The sequence below is a fragment of the Haliaeetus leucocephalus genome, unplaced genomic scaffold (genome assembly GCF_000737465.1).
Source record: "Haliaeetus leucocephalus isolate CR32 unplaced genomic scaffold, Haliaeetus_leucocephalus-4.0 Scaffold1, whole genome shotgun sequence".
Lineage (NCBI taxonomy): Eukaryota > Metazoa > Chordata > Aves > Accipitriformes > Accipitridae > Haliaeetus > Haliaeetus leucocephalus.
Window position 1 is genome coordinate 24471218 of NW_010972437.1, and position 18738 is coordinate 24489955.

General features: G+C 40.1%; 1 protein-coding gene across 1 annotated transcript in view; it reads right to left on the reverse strand.

The window, feature by feature from the left end:
• Positions 1-1319: 1319 nt before the first annotated feature.
• LMLN (leishmanolysin-like (metallopeptidase M8 family)) overlaps positions 1320-18738 on the reverse strand; it is a 41407-nt gene continuing 23988 nt past the window's right edge. The window contains exons 9-17 of the mRNA XM_010569033.1: positions 18172-18289; positions 16780-16887; positions 15020-15096; positions 14281-14391; positions 13392-13521; positions 12636-12795; positions 11744-11874; positions 4283-4493; positions 1320-2797 (exon numbers count right to left, since the gene is read on the reverse strand). Coding sequence (XP_010567335.1) covers positions 2703-2797; positions 4283-4493; positions 11744-11874; positions 12636-12795; positions 13392-13521; positions 14281-14391; positions 15020-15096; positions 16780-16887; positions 18172-18289 — 1141 coding nt within the window. The 3' untranslated portion in view covers positions 1320-2702. The remainder of the gene's footprint in view (positions 2798-4282; positions 4494-11743; positions 11875-12635; positions 12796-13391; positions 13522-14280; positions 14392-15019; positions 15097-16779; positions 16888-18171; positions 18290-18738) is intronic.

The following is an 18738-nucleotide window of genomic DNA, read 5'->3' on the forward strand; positions in this document are numbered from 1 at the left end:
CAAAGACAAACAGAACTGAGGTAGTCAGTTTTACTCAAATATTCTTTTTGACAGTCACCAATTCATTCTCACTTTAAATTGAACTTGACACATTTCTTGGCCATTCCAATACAGCTACAGCTGCTAACACACTGACAGGATACAACATGTTGGATTTTGCCTACTAAAGTACCTTCCCCCCGGCAACTCCCCAAAGTCACGTCCAGTTCTGCAGTTCACAGCCAGTTGAAGGGCTGCACACCAAAGAAATTACGACTGAAATCTCAGATTATTAAGGCAGTAATAGTTTTACTTCACTGGATTCACTGATGCAGTTACTCAGCAGGTACCCGTGAATCTGACCACAAGAGCTCTGACAGGCAGACAGATTTTTCCCTGTAGGTACAATGCAATACAGCCTCTTTCTTTAATTAACGCATACAATTCAAAAGTAGGTAAGCATTGACTTTTTAAGCCATCTTTCAGTTAATTCTCAGGAAGAGAGAATAAAAGAAGAAAAGCCCTCAAGATAAACAACTGTGTAGAAGATAAAAATATTCACTTAAATATGACAAATATCACACACAGACAGCAGACTAGCATATCAAATACAAAGCACAATAAATTAACACCAGTAAAAAAGTTTGACAGTTATAAAGTTAACCAGAAAGTTCAGACAGTGCAAATATCTCACAGTAAGAAAGATTTCTTTTCAAGTATCAAAAGCATTGTTGTTGAGTGATACCATTTAAACTGTATTATTGCACAACAGACAAAATACAATATCAACCTCTGGGACCCAGGATGTATTTTCAAACCTTTATGTTTTCAAGGAATAAATTTACACCTACTGTTGACTGTGCATATATTAAAATAATCAGCGTTCACTTACTAATCTGAGTGTTTCTTAATTCAAACTTGTACACATTTCAAGCATTTGATTCCTAATTTGTATTGCTTCTCAGAAACACCTGTTTAAGGCTAGCCTAGGCCTTGTATAATTCAAAGCAAACTTAACCTGCAGTTAAGAAGGGGAACTAGCCCAGTGCAGGGTACTCTCTCAACTGTGATGCCTTCAGACAGTTTTAGGTTGCAGCTCATTTACCTCAGCAGTGTCATAAGAGTTTCTTTAAATTAAAACAAGTCCAGTAGGCACAAAGATTTTCTTACAATTACAATAGAAGTCCTATTATTAAACAAGTTTAATTGTAGCTAAATAAATTTTACTCCATATCCCTTCCATCCTCCTGCCTTTCATTTTAGCAAGGGATCTAGTCACTGACAATTCTAACATCACAGCACACTTAAGAAGCAGAGTAACGTCATCCTTCTCCCCATACTTGTATTTTTTTAGTGCACTGGGCACACCTGCTCCCTCAAGTTTAATACTTTTCCAGGAATGAAAACTATCCTAACAGGACAGACAATGGAATGGACCACATAAAAGTTTCTTTTACTCCAAAAAGGATTATTTGTAACACATTATATAGTCAGAAACAAATAAAAACATCCTTACAAGTGTCCTATAGAGCAGCTGTCCTTAGCAAGACAAATTTTGCTCATTTTCTTCCTCATATGTCTTGTCCATCAAGTGATTAATTTTGTACCAAGGTGTGCCCTCGTGTGGTTCAAAATGTCTGATTCTCTAACTTATTACAAATACTCAAATAATCCATAGTATTTGGAATAAGATTAGACTTTTCTTTACACATTCAATATAGTTTTTGGTCTAGAGAAGTCAATATGGTCCTGTAAGCTGCCACTGCTACTGGTTTGGCTTTCAACAAAAAGTGAGAACAGCTGCATTTAGGTTCATACTATTTAAAAAATAATAATGCCATTATTTAAGAAACAAACCAACAAAATTAAAAATAATCACAAAACCTATCGCAATTTTACAGACTGGGTGTCAGTACTGAAATGCATTTGCCTAGCAAATTGCTCTGAGAATATTCAAACATTTGATGTATTAATTTTCACAGTAGAACTGGCACATGCTAAATGAGAATGGGATTTCTAGACAGTTGTTTTGGTCACCAGTCTGAAATTCCACTTTGTGCACATAGGAAGGTTTAAGCAAAACCCAAGAATTAGCCCCTTTACCACAAACTAGCATGACTTCTGAGAAGCCTCCAAGCTGCAGAATCCAGTTGTGGAGACAACTGCCAACCACTGGTCTATCCCATTAAATTACTTCTCCCCCCCATAAACTGTAAGAATTGACAAAACAAACAAAAAAATTCCCACACCTGTTTAGGCCTGCGTTATTAGCAGTAATGACAACCGATTTTTACATGGCTTTTGACTAAACCACTGAGGTATATTTCCAGTTTGAGGATGCTTTGCTACCAGTCACACAGAGGACATAACAAAAAAAACAACCTTCAGTTCTATTACAGAAGAGTTCTCACTTCAAATCTTGACCAAGTTGCCAGGTAGTCTAACACAGTTGGCATAGTGGATCTTGTTACTGCGTCAGAAAAATCAAAGGTTGCAATTCAGAAAAATACTGGCACTTATTGAGATGACAAGGTAAATTTTCCTCCTCTCAAACTGCTTTTATCAGTACCTCCCTGACTACCATCTGCACCAATACTTGCCAGGAGAGACGAGGTTCAGCAGAAGACAGCTGCCTGCAGAGACAAAAAACTCAATGCTCCACAATAAGGAGTGCAACATGATGGTATATCATTCTGGAACATCTTCTTGCCCCATGCTTAACTCTATGCGCAGAGAAATAATCCTGTTAGCAGGGGAATTAAGTTAGCCATCAATAGCCAAAGGGTTACAACCAGGCTAGATGAGCAGGAGCATAAGTCTAAAATAAAAAACAAAACACCATAAAGCTTATAAATTTTATATTTAATGAGAAGCTAAAATAATAGATAGAACACTAAAAAACACTGAAGAGCAAAAATATATTTGCAGTAGTCTGCACTGATTTATTCTAGCTTTCAAGGCTAGGAATTCAAACCAGCCAAGTAACATGATTATTCGTTTTATAAATAAATAATTTTCTGCATTACTTCACTAATAGCAATTAGGAGAACAAATGAGAAAAATTTATCAGTATTGCAAGAGAAGAACAGGAAGTTCCCTATAACATGACTGGGGAGAAGCAGCATTTCAAAACCAAAGACTCTTAAAAGACTGGTTTATGTCTACTTTTGATCTGTATGGCTGTAAGTCATATAAAAACCCAAGCCACAAAACACCAAGCTGGAGAGGAAAGGAAAAAAAAAAACCACAAAAAAAACAGCGGGGGAGGGCAGGGGGACACAACACCAAACCCAATACGTGAGTCAGGGAGTTTGTCCATATGGTATGGTAGGTAATCACACAGCCATGAGGCTTAAGAAAACTACAAGCATAAATATAAACTTGCACAGATAAACTTTTACAATACATACACACACACACGTGTATGCGTTTGTGAGAAACACCAAGCATGAATTCAAATAGATGCTAGAAGATGCAAATCTCCTAGGTTACAGCCTTCTCGTGCTAAAATCTAACTTATAGGAGCCATTCCACCAACAATTGAAATGTTGCCATCTCAGAGACAGAACAAAACTATTTGAAATGGTACAAGTAAACCCAAGTGCACCACTTTGAAAAAAGAATCAAGCGTGTAAGTAAACAGGTTTATTTTTTCCTTGAAAACTGCAGTAGAGACAGCACATCCAACAATTAAAGAATTAGTTAAAGGCTTAAAAACAAGCCACTAGTGCAAAATAACGTAAAGACTGTTCTCTTTCATCAGTTGGCTGTTTAAAAAGCCACCTGTTCTTGACAAAACATTAACTGGTAGTCAGTAAATTAGGGTTTTTTCCCTCCCTCAAAAAGCAAACTGACACCTATCTTTTGTGTTCTGGATTATAGCATTAACATTGTCAATGGAAATTTATACAAGCGAGAACTCACTTTCCACCAAGGTGATAATTTTGGAGGTTATAAAAATGACACAGCCTTCAAAACACAGACCAGGTTTTCTGGTAAGGTGCTAAGGCTAAAGCTAGATTTCTGGGACCATTAGCAGAAGGAAACATGACATGAACTAGTTATATTTCAGACACATTTCTCCTATGTTAGCCACTATCCTGATCCTGGAAACAAAAGCATGACTGCACAGCAAAAAGCAGGGCACCTTTGCCACCTTCCTTAACTCTTATGCCTAGGATCTTAGAATAGCCAGGCTATGGCTCTCCTTTCCAGTTCCCTAACAGTCAGAGCCAACACAAACCTTTAGAATTTTCAAAGGTTAATATTAAGTTTCAGTTCAGCAAATCATAAAGCAACTTACCAATTGGTGCAGCTCTTGTTAAGTTAGAAGCTGGAGGATCCCGCTCTGGGGGACAGGAGTCACAGAAGTCCAAACAGGCTGGGCAAATCAGATTCCCAACATGCATCCAACCATTCATCTGAATGCTCACAGTTAATACCTGACCTGAGCGGCTGCACAAGTACGCAGTGTCCTTGACCCAAACATGCAGTCCTTGTTCTCCACAAGAAACCTTAAAATAAAAGAATAAAAGTCAAGTCTGTATTACGATTTATCAGAAATGTGTTCTGGGGGTCGGAGGCTCTTTCAATAAGTAAATACTACATTCAGTAAACGCCTGGTATTCAGCAAACACCAATAAACATCTGGTATCATAAATTAATTCTAAGTATTTTAATGCACTCAGAGCAACTACTTGGTTCAAGAATGCTTTAAAGCACTGACTGTACTCTTTTTGTGCAATCATGCAGATCATCAACTGAGAATGAGTAAAATTCGGCTTCTGCTAATGACTACTTTTTTAGAGTTCTGCTGCTGATGGAAGTGACTCCTTTAGTGAGATAGTCTTGAAGAGAAGGATAATGAAAAAATAAGTGACATGTGCATAGTGCTTTCCACCTTTGAAAAACCAGAGTGACTAATTAACATTAAGCTTCAACAACAGCAAATTCCAACGTAAGTATTCCCACTTAGCTGTGGAGAAAGTGTTACAGGGATAAGACAGATGAAGTCCCTAGCAAGACTGGAAGTAACACACAAGGCATCCCAGTGGTCACACACTTAACTGGATGCGTGATCTAAACTACAGGCTTACGGTTGGAAGATATTTATTTTCAAAGCATGTCATATAATCTAGTGATTTAATTCAGAGAAGATCATACACAGTGTTGTCGCGATTTAACCCCAGCCAGCAACTAAGCACCATGCAGCCTCTTGCTCACTTCCCCCCCACCCAGTGGGACAGGGGAGAGAATTGGGGGAAAAAAAAAGTAAAACTCATGGCTTGAGATAAAGACAGTTTAATAGGAAAGAAAGAAAATAAAAAGGAAAGAAAAGGAAGAAAATAAAAATAATAATAATAATAATAATAAATAAATTATAAAAAAAATAATAATAATAAAATGACAATGATAGTAATAAAAGAATTGGAATATACAAAACAAGTGATGCACAATGCAATTGTTCACCACTCACCAACCAATGCCCAGTTAGTTCCCGAGCAGCGATCCCTGTCCTGGCCAACTCCCCAGTTTATATACTGGCCATGACATCACATGGTCTGGAATACCCCTTTGGCCAGTTCGGGTCAGCTGTCCTGGCTGTGTCCCCTCACGACTTCTTGTGCCCCTCCAGCCTTCTTGCTGGCTGGGCATGAGAAGCTGACAAATCCTTGCCTTAGTCTAAACACTACTCAGCAACAACTGAAAACATCAGTGTGTTATCAACATTCTTCTCATACTGAACCCAAAACATAGCACTATACCCAGCTACTAGAAAGAAAATTAACTCTATCCCAGCTGAAACTAGGAGAGTATCCACCTCTTATTCTATACCATTTACATCATGCTCAGGTCCCATACTTTCCAATACATCCCAACTAATCACCATCACCTCTCCTGTCCTTTATATATATATATATATACACACATATATGCACACATACACACACAGAGATATCATTCACTTAGTCTACAGGCCATTCCTATGAAATGTCTGTTGAGTTCATTTAGTCCATGACTTTGGGCTCCATCTGTCATACCAGTCTTTGTGGCAGGAGGGATGGTGCGAAATCCGCTCACTTGGCAGAGCGGGATGGGGCTTCGGTAGGGTGTGGCGAGTGGGTAGACATTGGACACAGCAGGAGGAGGCTGTGTAGTGTTGGACTGTTGCATGCTGGAGTCAGTTCTGGTTCCATCACTACTGCACTTCACTCAATCACTTCATTTTATCAAAGTTTATTCTTCCTTAATCTAAGTGAGTCTTACTGTAATACCATTGCTACAGCATATAAAAATTATAGTAATTATGACATACAGTGGCAGGGTTATATAGCAATTAACATCACACAATTTAATTTATTGGCTAGTCTCACCTAAAAATCAAATCCCCTTGAGGCATACATCGGAAGTCCCCATCCTTTCACATCACCCACCAAGTGCACCCAGATCCTTGAGCAAAAGCAATCCCACAAATAGGTCTGCCTTTGCCTGAGGCAGGAGTAACACAGACTGTATTCTCTAACATGTTTATTTTTTTTATGTGCACTACAGGGACTTTATCCCCTTCTCCAGTACGTAAAAGTTCTGATTGGGCAGGGCCAGCCCAATTGGCAGATCCTCTGGTGTTGACTAACCAGGGGGCTTTTGCTAAATGCATATCCCAATGTTTGAAGGTTCCACCACCCCTTGCTTTCAATGTAGTCTTTAACTGTCCATTGTATTGTTTGATTTTGCCGGATGCTGGTGCACGATAGGGGATGTGATATACCCACTCAATGCCATGCTCTTTGGCCCAAGCGTCCCTAAGGCTGTTTCAGAAATGAGTCCTGTTGTCTGACTCAATTCCTTCCGGGGTACCTTGTCGCCATAAGACTTGCTTTTCAAGGCCCAGGATGGTGTTCCAGGCGGTGGCATGGGGCACAGGATATTTTTTCAGCCATCTGGTTGCTTCCACCATTGTAAGCACATGGCACTTGCATTGGTGGGTTTGTGGGAATGTGATATAGTTAATCTGCCAGGCCTCCCCAGATTTGTATTTCAGCCATTGCCCTCCATACCACAGGGGCTTTAACCACTTGGCTTGCTTAATCACAGCACACGTTTCACGTTCGTGGATAACTTGTGCAATAGTATCCATGGTCAAGTCCACCCCTCCATCTCAAGCCCATCTATAGGTTGCATTTCTTCCCTAATGGCCTGAGGTGTCATGGGCCCACCAAGCCATAAATAGCTCACCCTTATGTTGCCAGTCCAGCTCCACCTGAGCCACTTCAATCTTGGCAGCCTGATCCACCTGCTTGTTGTTTTGGTGCTCTTCAGTGACCTGACTCTTGGGTATGTGAGCATCTACGTGATGTACTTTTACAACCAGATTGTCTAGCCAGGACACGATATCTTGCCACAGTGTGGCAGCCCAGATGGGTTTACCTCTGCGCTGCCAGTTGCTCTGCTTCCATTGCTGTAACCACCCCCACAGGGCATTTGCCACCATCCATCACTGGCCACTTTTCTCATTCAGCAATGTTTAACACTAGCTGGATGGCTTTCACCTCTGCAAACTGACTCGATTCACCTTCTCCTTCAGCAGTTTCTGCGACTTGTCATATAGGACCCCATACAGCAGCCTTCCACCTCCGATGCTTTCCCACAATATGACAGGACCCCATCAGTAAATAGGGCATACTGTCTCTCATTTTCTGGCAGTTTATTATACAGTGGGGCCTCTTCAGCATGCACCACCTCCTCCTCTGGCAACATTCCAAAATCTTTGCCTTCTGGCCAGGCTGTGACCACTTCCAAAATTCCTGGGTGAGCTCTTTGTGTGATTAGTGCAACCCACTTACTCCACGAGACATCAGTTGCGTGATGTGTAGAGGGAATCTTCCCATTGAACATCCAGCCCAGCACCAGCAGTTGGGGTGCTAAGAGGAGCTGTGTTTCAGTACCAACCACTTCTGAGGCAGCTCAAACTCCTTCATATGCTGCCAATGTCTCTTTTTCAGTTGGAGTATAGCAAGCCTCAGATCCTCAATATCCCCTACTCCAAAACCCTAGGGGTCAGCCTCAGGTCTCCCCAGGTGCTTTCTGCCAGAGACTCCAGGTAGGGCCATTTTCCCCAGCTGCGGTATAGAGCAGATTTTTAACACCTCATCCTGCCCAGACTGGCCAAAGGGCTACTGCATGAACAATCCCCCATTTAATTTGTTAAAACTTTTGTTGTTGCTCAGAACCCCATTTAAAATCATTCTTCTTCCAAGTGACTTGATAGACATGGCTTACAACCAGACTGTAATGTGAAATATGCATTCCCCAAAAACCCACAACACCTTAGAAAGCTTGTGTTTCCTTCTTACTAGTCAGTGGAGACATATGTGTTATTTTGTTAATCACATCCATCGGGATCTGACAATATTCATCTTGCCATTTTATTCCTAAAAACTGGATCTCCTGTGCAGGTCCCTTGACCTTACTTTGTTTTATGGCAAAACCAGCTTTCAGGAGGATTTGGATTATTTTCTTCCCTTTCCCAAAAACTTCTTCTGCCGTGTTGCCCCATACAATGACGTCATCAATGTATTGCAGGTGTTCCAGAGCTTCACCCTTTTCCAGTGCAGTCTGGATTAGTCCATGCAAATGGCAGGACTATGTTTCCACCCCTGGGGCAGTCAATTCCAGGTGTACTGGACGCCCCTCCAAGTAAAAGCAAACTGTGGCCAGCACTCTGCTGCCAGAGGGATTGAGAAAAACGCATTAGTAGTATCAATTGTGGCATACCACTTGGCTGCCTTTGACTCCAGTTCATATTGAAGTTCTAGTATGTCTGGCACGGCAGCACTTCATTCAGGCCACAACAGTCAACTGTTAGTCTCCACTCTCCATCAGACTTTCACACTGGCCACATGGGACTATTAAAGAGGGAGTGAGTTTTACTGATCACTCCTTGGCTCTCCAGTCAATGAATCAGCTTATAGATGGGAATCAGGGAGTCTCAGTTCGTGCGATATTGACGCTAGTGCACCATTGTGGTAGCAATTGGCACTTGTTCTTCAACCCTCAGCAACCCCACAATCAAAGGGTCTTGAGAGAGACCAGGCAGGGCAGACAGCTGTTTAATTCCCTCCGTCTCCAAGGCACCTATACCAAAAGCCCGCCAGTACCCCTCTGGGTCCTTAAAATACCCTCTCTTGAGGTAGTCTATGCCAAGGATGCACAGAGCCTCCGGGCCAGTCACAATGCGGTGTTTCTGCCACTCATTCCCCTTTAGGCTTACTTCAGCCTCCAAAACAGTTAACTGTTGGGATCCCCCTGTCACACCAGAAATACAGATGGGTTCTGCCTCTTTATAACTTGATCCCATTAGAGTACGCTGTGCACCGGTGTCTACTAGAGCCTTGTACTCCTGTGGGTCTATGTGCCAGGCCATCGAATCCACACAATCTAATAAACCCTGTTGTCCCTTTCCTCCCCCTGGCTGGAGGCAGAGCCCCTCTAAATCTGGTCAGAGTATTCGTCACTCACTTCTTGTAAAACTGACTTAGAAATCCCTTCAGGAGGATCAGAAGTAAGATCAGCCGTTCTACTCTGTCTGGAAACTGCAGCAGCACAGAAGAATCCCCTTTTGTGGATGTTTTTCCTCACAACTCATATACCCATGCATCTAGGGTCAAGGTAGGTTTTCCATCCCACTTCCTCATGTCCTCTCCATGGTCACGCAGGTAAAACCAGAGGGTATCCTATGGTGTGTACCTTCTATATTCTCTCTATTGAGAAGAGGAATGCTCACTCCTAATAGCTGAGATACTGGTCCATACTGGTAGGGAATACGACTTTTCAATCAGTTTGGTCAGTTTTTCAGACTTTTTGGACAGTTTTTCCACAGCTGAGCACAGGCTTATAGGGAGGAATAGAGATTTTCTTCATACTGCTGGCGTTGGCGAGCCATTTCACCCACCATTGGTGCCTGTTTGTCTTTCCAGGTCAGTACTGGAAATGGGTCGACATACGACAATGGTGTGCTCCATACAAACTTCCGCCATGCGCGTCGTGTGCACTGGACTTCATCTGGATCTCTGGGTAATTGCACGTTGTACGGGTGATAAAAAAAATCATCTCTAGCATAGCTAATTCCCTCAGGTACTGGATACCTCTCTCCACAGTGGTCAACTTGCCTGGTTGACATATAACATCTTCCTTGAAGGGGTACCTTTCCTTCACTCTTGACAGGAGTCGCCTGCAGAGGCTGAGGGCTTGCGTCCATTTTCTGATTGCCTTGCCAATGCCACCTTCCCTAGAAAGTGATCCCAGCTGCTTGGCTTCCCTACCCTCTAGTTCCAGGCTACTAGCCCCATTGTCCCAGCATTGGAGCAGCCAGGTAATAACGTGCTCACCTGGTTGACAGCTGAAATCTTTTCGCATATCCCGCAACTCACTCAGGGATTGCGATCAGGTGATTACCTCTGGTTCTGCCTCTTCCTCCTATTCTCGTGATGACCCTGGTTCAACTTCATCCCTTACTAAGCAAAATGATTTTTTGGTGTATTTCTTCTTCTGCATTTGGGAGACTGATACTGGCACAGGTTGGTTCTCTGGTTCAGCTGCAGTGCCTGTCTCAGGGTTTGGAGTAACCGCCACGCCTGTGATTTTGTTGTCAGATCCAAGAGACATTCTCTTCCCCTTGAGGGTACTGAATAGTGTTGAACAGGGCTTGGTAGACATGGGCCGGGCCCCAGCACATTGCAGTGATTTGTCTCTCTCTGGAATTGCCAGGGTGAAAGCATACTTTTTTCAAATACTTTACTAGTTTTTCCAGATCCCGCACTTGTTCAGGGTAAAGTTCCAAAACACTGGAGATGCCCACTGTCCCAGGTACTTGCCCATTCTATGCCACACACCCTGCCACTCATAATTATGCAGCCTCTGGGCAGATCTCTGGGTGATATTCTTAAATAGTTGTTTAACCCTAAACAAGACCTGAACCCCATTCAGGAACACACTAGTTCCTAGCAAGACCATGCTGGTTTCAACATCCCAAGGATATGCAAAATTTTCAAAATTCTCAAACACTATAGTAATTAGCCTGGAGGAGAAGGGGAAGGTAAAGAAAGGTGTCTTGCCCATAGATTGGCTCTCGGAGGAGAAAAGGTAAAGGGTGTAATTATTAATATTTTCCGACAGATGGCTCCCAAAGTATAGAGGCGATGACAATGCTGAGTACAAATACCAGATTAGTCCCATGACCGATAATTTTATCGTACCATAAGCCAGTGTTACACAGTACAGCAAAGCAAAAACCTTAATCCATCTCCCATGGATGATAAGCAGCAGCACAGGGACTATATACAGCAAGCAAGGTGATACATAACACAACTCTAAGAAGGAGTGCCACAACTCTAAGAGCCAATAAAGCAACATTGTGACCAGCAACTATTGAACTAATATAATGAATGCTTATAACAAATTTGTTTTAACACACTCTGGTCAGACCTGTCATTATCTCAACCCTTTAGGCCCCACATTGGATGCCAAAAAGGACACTACTTAGCAACAACTGAAAACATCAGTGTGTTATCAACATTCTTCTCATACTAAATCCGAAACATAACACTATACCAGCTACCAGAAAGAAAATCAACTCTATCCCAGCCAAAACAAGGACAAGTGTCCAGGTGCAAAGTTCTAACAGTCATAGCCTACATTTTATGCCTGACTTTTCCCTTTAGTGTTATTTTAAAAAAATAAAAATAAAACCCCAACACATACTTACTTGATAACATCCACTACCCCAGTCAGGGTAGCTGAGTTTCCTCCTGCACTGTTCCATGACAAAAGCAGATTTCTGAATAAGACATACAGAGTTTGGTCCATATTTCTCTGCACCATAGTTTTTGGTAGGATCTAAGGTAGAAAGAATATACTGAATTGCAACTTACTAGCAGAACAGAAAGTCCACATCAACTTAATATGCTATAATTAGTCAGTGTCTCCACATGCAATTCAAGGCTTACTTTTGGAATCTTTCAGACTGTTAATCATTATATTCAAGACAGCATAATACGCAAATTGATAAAGTGGGAAGAAACCCAAGATTAAAAAAACAAAAACAAAAAACCAAAAACCAAGCACTTTCCATCAGAACTATGTGGATACGCTTGCCCCCAGGGAGTGCTGGCTCTGGTGGCTTGAGGGCAGAGAGTGTTTCTTTGTTTGTTTTTTAGACAACTGCACAGACAGGTAATATCCTACAGCATTCTGGAGCTCCACAATATTGAACATTCATGCACTACCCTAGGAGACATGCCCATGTTCTGGTAATTTGCAAAGCTCCTTGCCTTGAACAAAAAACCTATAAAGGTGGAAAATGGAACCATTTTTCAGAGACTCAAAAAACAACCAACCAACCCACCCCCACCCTGTGTCTTATATTTGGATCATTTGGGGTCAATTTCTGTTCAGCTTTTATGCAGTTCTTGTATTAGATGTGTTTCCTTCCTAGGCATACAAGGTGGTTGTGCTGTGCTTCTCACCTCAGCCCAGCTTTTACACAGCCAGTAGTGTAAAACTAATTTCATATCCATTTAGTTTGGATGTATAGCAAGTCCACTCCAGATTAACAAAGGTAGTCTTTTAAATACCATACTGAAGTCCTGAAAACTGACCTGGCTGGTTTTCAATTATTCTACAGTCCGAGCTGCGTTGAAATTCACCACTTAAATGCCAACTGAATTCTTGACTAAAGGGACAATAGTCAGCAATTTCTACTGAGCCACCGTAATAAGGCAATTCTTCTGCTGGTACTCCATTAAGATTGTCAAAATACTACAAAACAAAATAGGTAGTGAAGCAGTTTGTGCAAAGACAGGCGTACAACTGTTTTTTAAATAGAACCAATCACTACATCTGTAAGAACATCAACTATTACTCCTCAAGAATGCTATTAACAGCAACCTGCAATACCCATGAACCAGATGAGCCAGAAGTATTTAAGAGTACATAAATAATGCAGAGAGATTCACATTTGCACGTATCATTCCCCACCCCTTTCCCTGCCCTTCCTTTGCAATCATAGCATTCTCTGGGATGAAACAGAACAAATTTCTTAGTGTGCAGTGACACAAGGCAGCAGACTGGGTGAAGAAATACCTCAAACAAAACTTTCTGGGGGACTTCTGTTATACAGCAACATTTCCATCTTATATTTCGCTAGATGGCCAAGCAACATCCTTATTGTTATATTAAGATCACAAGGCTTTTTTTCAGTCTCCAGACTCCTTATAATAAACTAAACAGACATTTTTCACAATACCTATTCTTGTCTACTCATTCAGAAGAAAAAAATGAACAATATAATCACCTGGCTGCAAAGCACAAGAGTGAAACAACTTAGTTATTTGGTAAAGTAAGATCCATTATACCTGATATTCCTGAGGTAACTGCTTTGGAAACTTCTGCAAGTTGCACACTGCTACTGCTCTTTGGTCCTGTCTGCAGGTTAACTGCAAAGGATTACTCCTCAAAGTGTCGCAGTATGGACTGATTAACTGCCTCCTCGAAGAAAAAAAAAAAAAAAGAATAAAAATCACGTTAGATCACTTTAACTGCTTTTCATAGTTTAACTAAGCAATCTGTCAAGACTGTCTGTTCCCACTCTCCCCCACACTTGGTCAATCACACAAAGAAGAACTGACTTCTTCTCAGGAGGCTAATTATTGTTATTTGTCTGGTTATGACCTTTCTAATTTAAAGAATATCAAGCCAGCAAACAAAGTTAAAATGCACTCACCTATTTAGTTTTAATGACATCGCTTTGTAAACTTTAAAGAAAAAAAACATACAAGCAAAACAGGCCCACCTACAGCTGTGCCCTAGAAATTTATGAGCATTGTAACGAACAAACAAAGAAGGCTTTGTTTTGAAGATGCCTATCATCCCCTTCTGTTGCTTTAAGTACAATCCAGTAACGCAAAATGACACAGGCTGCATTTTCAATTAAAAGGGACAAAATTACAAAGCAAACGCTTTTAAATTAAGTCCCTCCCCTCTTCTCTAAAGCATAGCCCTCTTATAGTATAAATGCATTCTACAGCCTAAGATGTTTAGCTCTGTATTTATTGGGTGGGATGCTTCTCCCCTTAATACATTTGGTGCACTCCTTCCTGGGTGCATTCTGAAGGTTCTCAGGACAGCACTCCTTGTTAATCTGTATGTACCTCTACTTCTTTTTACTGAGTTGCATTTGAAGGACAAATATAAACAAGCAGCAGGGTTTCTTCTTTATTTTTTTTAAACAGACTGTATTCTTACTTTTGTCTCTTTTGGTCGATCCAGAATTTACAGCTCTTCATTACAAAGTCACAGCCTTTATTGCGTCCCCAATCTAATTTCTCTGCCATGCTGTAATTTGCTTTATACCAGCTGTAAAGGTATTTTGGAATGAGAATATAGTTACTTTGAAAATTAGTGTTCTGATTAATAAAAAAGCAGTTCAAAGAACTTCATATTATGCCTTAAGGTCTTCAAATGAAGAAAAAGGGAAACTGCATCCCTTTCTGTCTATAACAAAATATATTACAATTTCACTATTTTTAAAGTCACAATGAACTAAAAGAAAAATTTATTGCTTATTTGTTCAACAGCAATGCACCGTGATCTGCAAAGGAACAATGCACACAGAAAGATGACATTTTAGACAATTTATGCTTTCTATCTGCAAGAAGAGCTGAAAAAATAATCAATACGTACTGCATGCAACTGAGACAATACCTATATCAAGAAAAAAGTAACCAGACACTACGAACAGTACTATGCATTGCAATGCATATTTTTTTTAAGGCTAGATTAAGAATGGATGGGGTTTGAAAGAGATAAAGAAAAATTAACATACTAGGTATAACTCCTTGTCTAATTTAATGCTAATTATGCAGATTATCTACTGTGTTGCAGATGGATAAGCACAAGTGCATCAATTCCAAAAAAAAATCAAGTACAATGAAAACCAAACACAAATGAACTAAAAAAAACCCTCATTCTTATTAATTCTTACCCTGTGTCTTCCATCAATGCTAAAGTGATCCTGGAAAAGACTCGATTCTGTGTATGGGATCCAGTCATTGCTTCATTCTGAAAGGTAGCAGTTACTACTAGCAAGCCACTGAAAATCATTATTGTAAGAAAATGCCTCCTATGAAAAAACATTTTATTTCCAGTCCCTTCTTACTATTGACAATCAAATCCCAACCTCTTTCACAAAAGGTATCAAAAGTGCAACTGCCTTCCCCACTCCATCCTACAAAGCTTCAGAATTCCACAAGTCAGAAACCTCATTCCAAATTCCAGCTAAACCTTATTCATGACCAACGTGTACTTGTTTTTCTTCAGGCAAAATAAAACTCTTCCTTCTTCTAGCATATTTATCAGTAGCAATCACACCAAAGGGAGACAGAAGATGTGGTAAGATGAAAGCCAAGCTCATTTAATTTTCTTGTGCAAGGCTGATTTTTCGTTTTCCTAGAATTTCTAGTAGTCCTTTTCAGGAGCAAGGTGCACAGGACACATGACTAAAAGGAACACAGCACTCCGAAGGAAGATTTATTACAGTGGCAGTGGAATTTTCCATCTTGTTTAAAAATAAGCAAGTTCACACCAGAAGAGCAACTCCAGTCACCCTGGAGTTTCCTAATCATCTTATAAATGGCAATTTAACACCCGTGTCTTTTTCCCGCTCAGTCATTTCCAGCTGATAAACTTCAGGGTTACAGCAAAAGTCACTGACCCTTAATTACGCAACTCTGAGATTTCTATTACTGAAATTAATCTCATTTCTATTATTTCTTCAAAACATGTAGTTTTCCAGCCTTCCCTCTCCACTAGCGTGGTTAGGAGGAGTTACCACCAGCAGACTTAGTAGCGCCAAATTTGCTCTCTCTACAGTACTTAATGAGAGTTGGATCAAGACCAAAACCAAACTATACAAGTTACTTTCCAGATACAAACTTTCTCTGGAAAGGTGGAAAGGACACCAGTAATAATCTCCTTTTTGTTAATCCTATTCAATCCTTAGAATTACCCTCATTCTAATGGCAGTCTTTCCAGTTGGCTTTAAACTACTGTTCCACACCAAAGGTTACTGAAAAGCAGGAAAAGCTAACAATTTTGGTCTCAAAAAATACGCATTTTTCAAGATTACTTCCACAAGCAGGTCTGTCCTGAAGCATTTCCGTTCTTGCTTACCTCACTGCATACAACAATAACTAGAAAATGTTATCTCTGCCAAAAATATCACCAAACACAAAGCTATAAATAAAAATAGGCTTAAATGCCAGGAGGAAAATAAGTGTTTCCTTGATCAAATGAGGTTCTGGAATAGAGATGGCAAAAGCTAACCCCAGGGCACATGAATAAAGGTGAAGTCAAGATAATTAACTGACAGAATGATTAAATATTTGATGTATAAGAAGCAGAAGGTAACAAAGCTGAATTGACTCAAAGGAATACCCCCTCTCCCCTAAAAAGGCAGCATAACTTCTCAAAAGGAGAAAGGCCTGACAAAAGTAAGAGACATTTAGTTTTTTAGTAATCAGCTTATCTCAAACTCATACTCTGAGACTTAGCAATAAGGTAGAGAGATTTATCTAGAAATTGGACATTTAAGTATTTGTAGCTTAGTACTGTTTGTGATACATTTCAGTGAGGTTTGACACGTGCATTTTCAAGGCTCCAGTAGGTACCACCATAAACCTAAAAATAAAGGCGGGGGGAGCAGACATTCCCACATGCCCCTCCATTCCTAATATCAGCACTAACCTCCAACAATCTCTTCTCCCAGTGATTGAGCTCAGTACCCATGCCACCTTGATTTTCAAGCTCCATTCCCTCTAGAATTGGACAATTAAAATGTTTTCGAGCTTCTTCCTAGAAAGAAAACATTTCAACAAAATTCTCAAAATACTGAGACAGATACCCATATGCAGTCCTAATGTTCTAGAATTATCTTTTAAAATTATTTCAGCATTTCCCTTTTCTACCATCTTGTTTTCCTCCAAATGTGAAACACTTCTACTAGGAGGCTGACTAAGCCAGCAAGTACCCTGACACCAAGCCTAACAATCTGTCTACTTATCTCCTGGAAATAAATGACGGAAGTTTACAAGAATAAAACAGCAACAGAATTAGCTGAGAATAGCATGTACACACTAAAGACCATATAAAAAACAAAACAAAACAAAAAACCCCACACAATGCAGGAGCACTACAACCCTGCCTCTGTCAAACATTTCAGAGAAAAAACACTTTTTTTATTAGGAAACTGTATGTGTCAACTAGTTCTGCATGGGGAAGTATTTTCTGCAAAATATTTCAAAATCTTAAAAGGCATCACAGCAATGCTGTGGTCTCATGGCCAGGAGCCCAGTCTTTCCCAGTGTGGCACTACCCAGGAGCACCTTTAATGCTCTGAACAGTTTGACCAGCATGGCCAGTTTTCAAAACAGGGATAATTAAACCAAGTTTGCTTTATATACTGTGTTAGATTTAAAACAAACAAAAATATTATTTGTGGCCAAATATGATTAACACTGTACCTTATTTCCAATACCAATTTATTACACTTAAGCATATGTTCTGTTGGGAGCAAGGGGGAGAGTCAGAGGCGTGGGAAGCAAGAAAGATTTCCAGGAATACTTGGGGAATTTCTTTTTAAACATGACAAAGTGTTAACTGCATTATTTTGTAATCAATAAAATTAGAAAAAGATTAAAACAATGCTTTTAAAGAGAAAAGTAGAAAATAGGATGAGCTTATAAATGAGAAAAGCAGTGACAACGCTATCTGTTAAGGCAACGGGAATACTAGGTGTGTGAGTCTGCAGGAGAATATCTAAAGAGTAGGATTAAGGAATCTGTTCAACATCAGTTTTGCTTACCCTTTTATAGTTTACTTCACAGTCCCTTCATTGTCTCTTACTACGTCAATTTATTTATTTCATACTGTCTGTCAGCCATTTTCCACTTTACTTCAGATACACCCTCTCAGCCAATTATACAGTCTCAGTCATATAGTTTTTGGCCCATACATTCAGGAAAAGGGTATTAAATGTTAGGTTATTACTTCTTAAAGAATAAGAAACACTTATGACTCGAGAATGTGATGGTAACCTTGGCATAAAAAGTTCAAAAGTTTAAGTTAATCCGCACTTACAACTACACGAGGTGTTATCAGAAGATGAACAGCATGGCGCAGCATTTTGCCACCACGTACGTCCCATAACCTCACTGCTTTATGAACGACTTTATTGCTCCACTGATACAAACCTAGACTGCAAGAAGAATGTTTTGGTTACAAATCTTTCCCACAAATACACACTACTGTGCAAAGATTTATTTCTGTAAGAAACAGAATCATGAATAACCTCTATACTTCCTCAAGCTTTCTTTAGTTTAAACTTATTATGCAACATTTCTCCTTTGTAAGATACGTGCTCATTATATACATAACTCTGATTTAATAAGCCAAAGTAAGATTATTAAAGAGAGGTCTGTAGACTCAAGACATATTTTCTACTCTAACCGAAAGTGTAAGAAATTAAATAAAAATCCTCGGAATTGCTATTATAATAAAGGAAGGTGAACAAAACCAAAAGCTCTCTACCCTTCCACCTCCAAAAAACCCCTGGAAGAACATTTCTACAGTATCAACTAAACAAAGAAAAAAAATGCAAACTGTTCACTCAAAAACAAGTCAGAGAAGTCACACAGCAGACTGCAC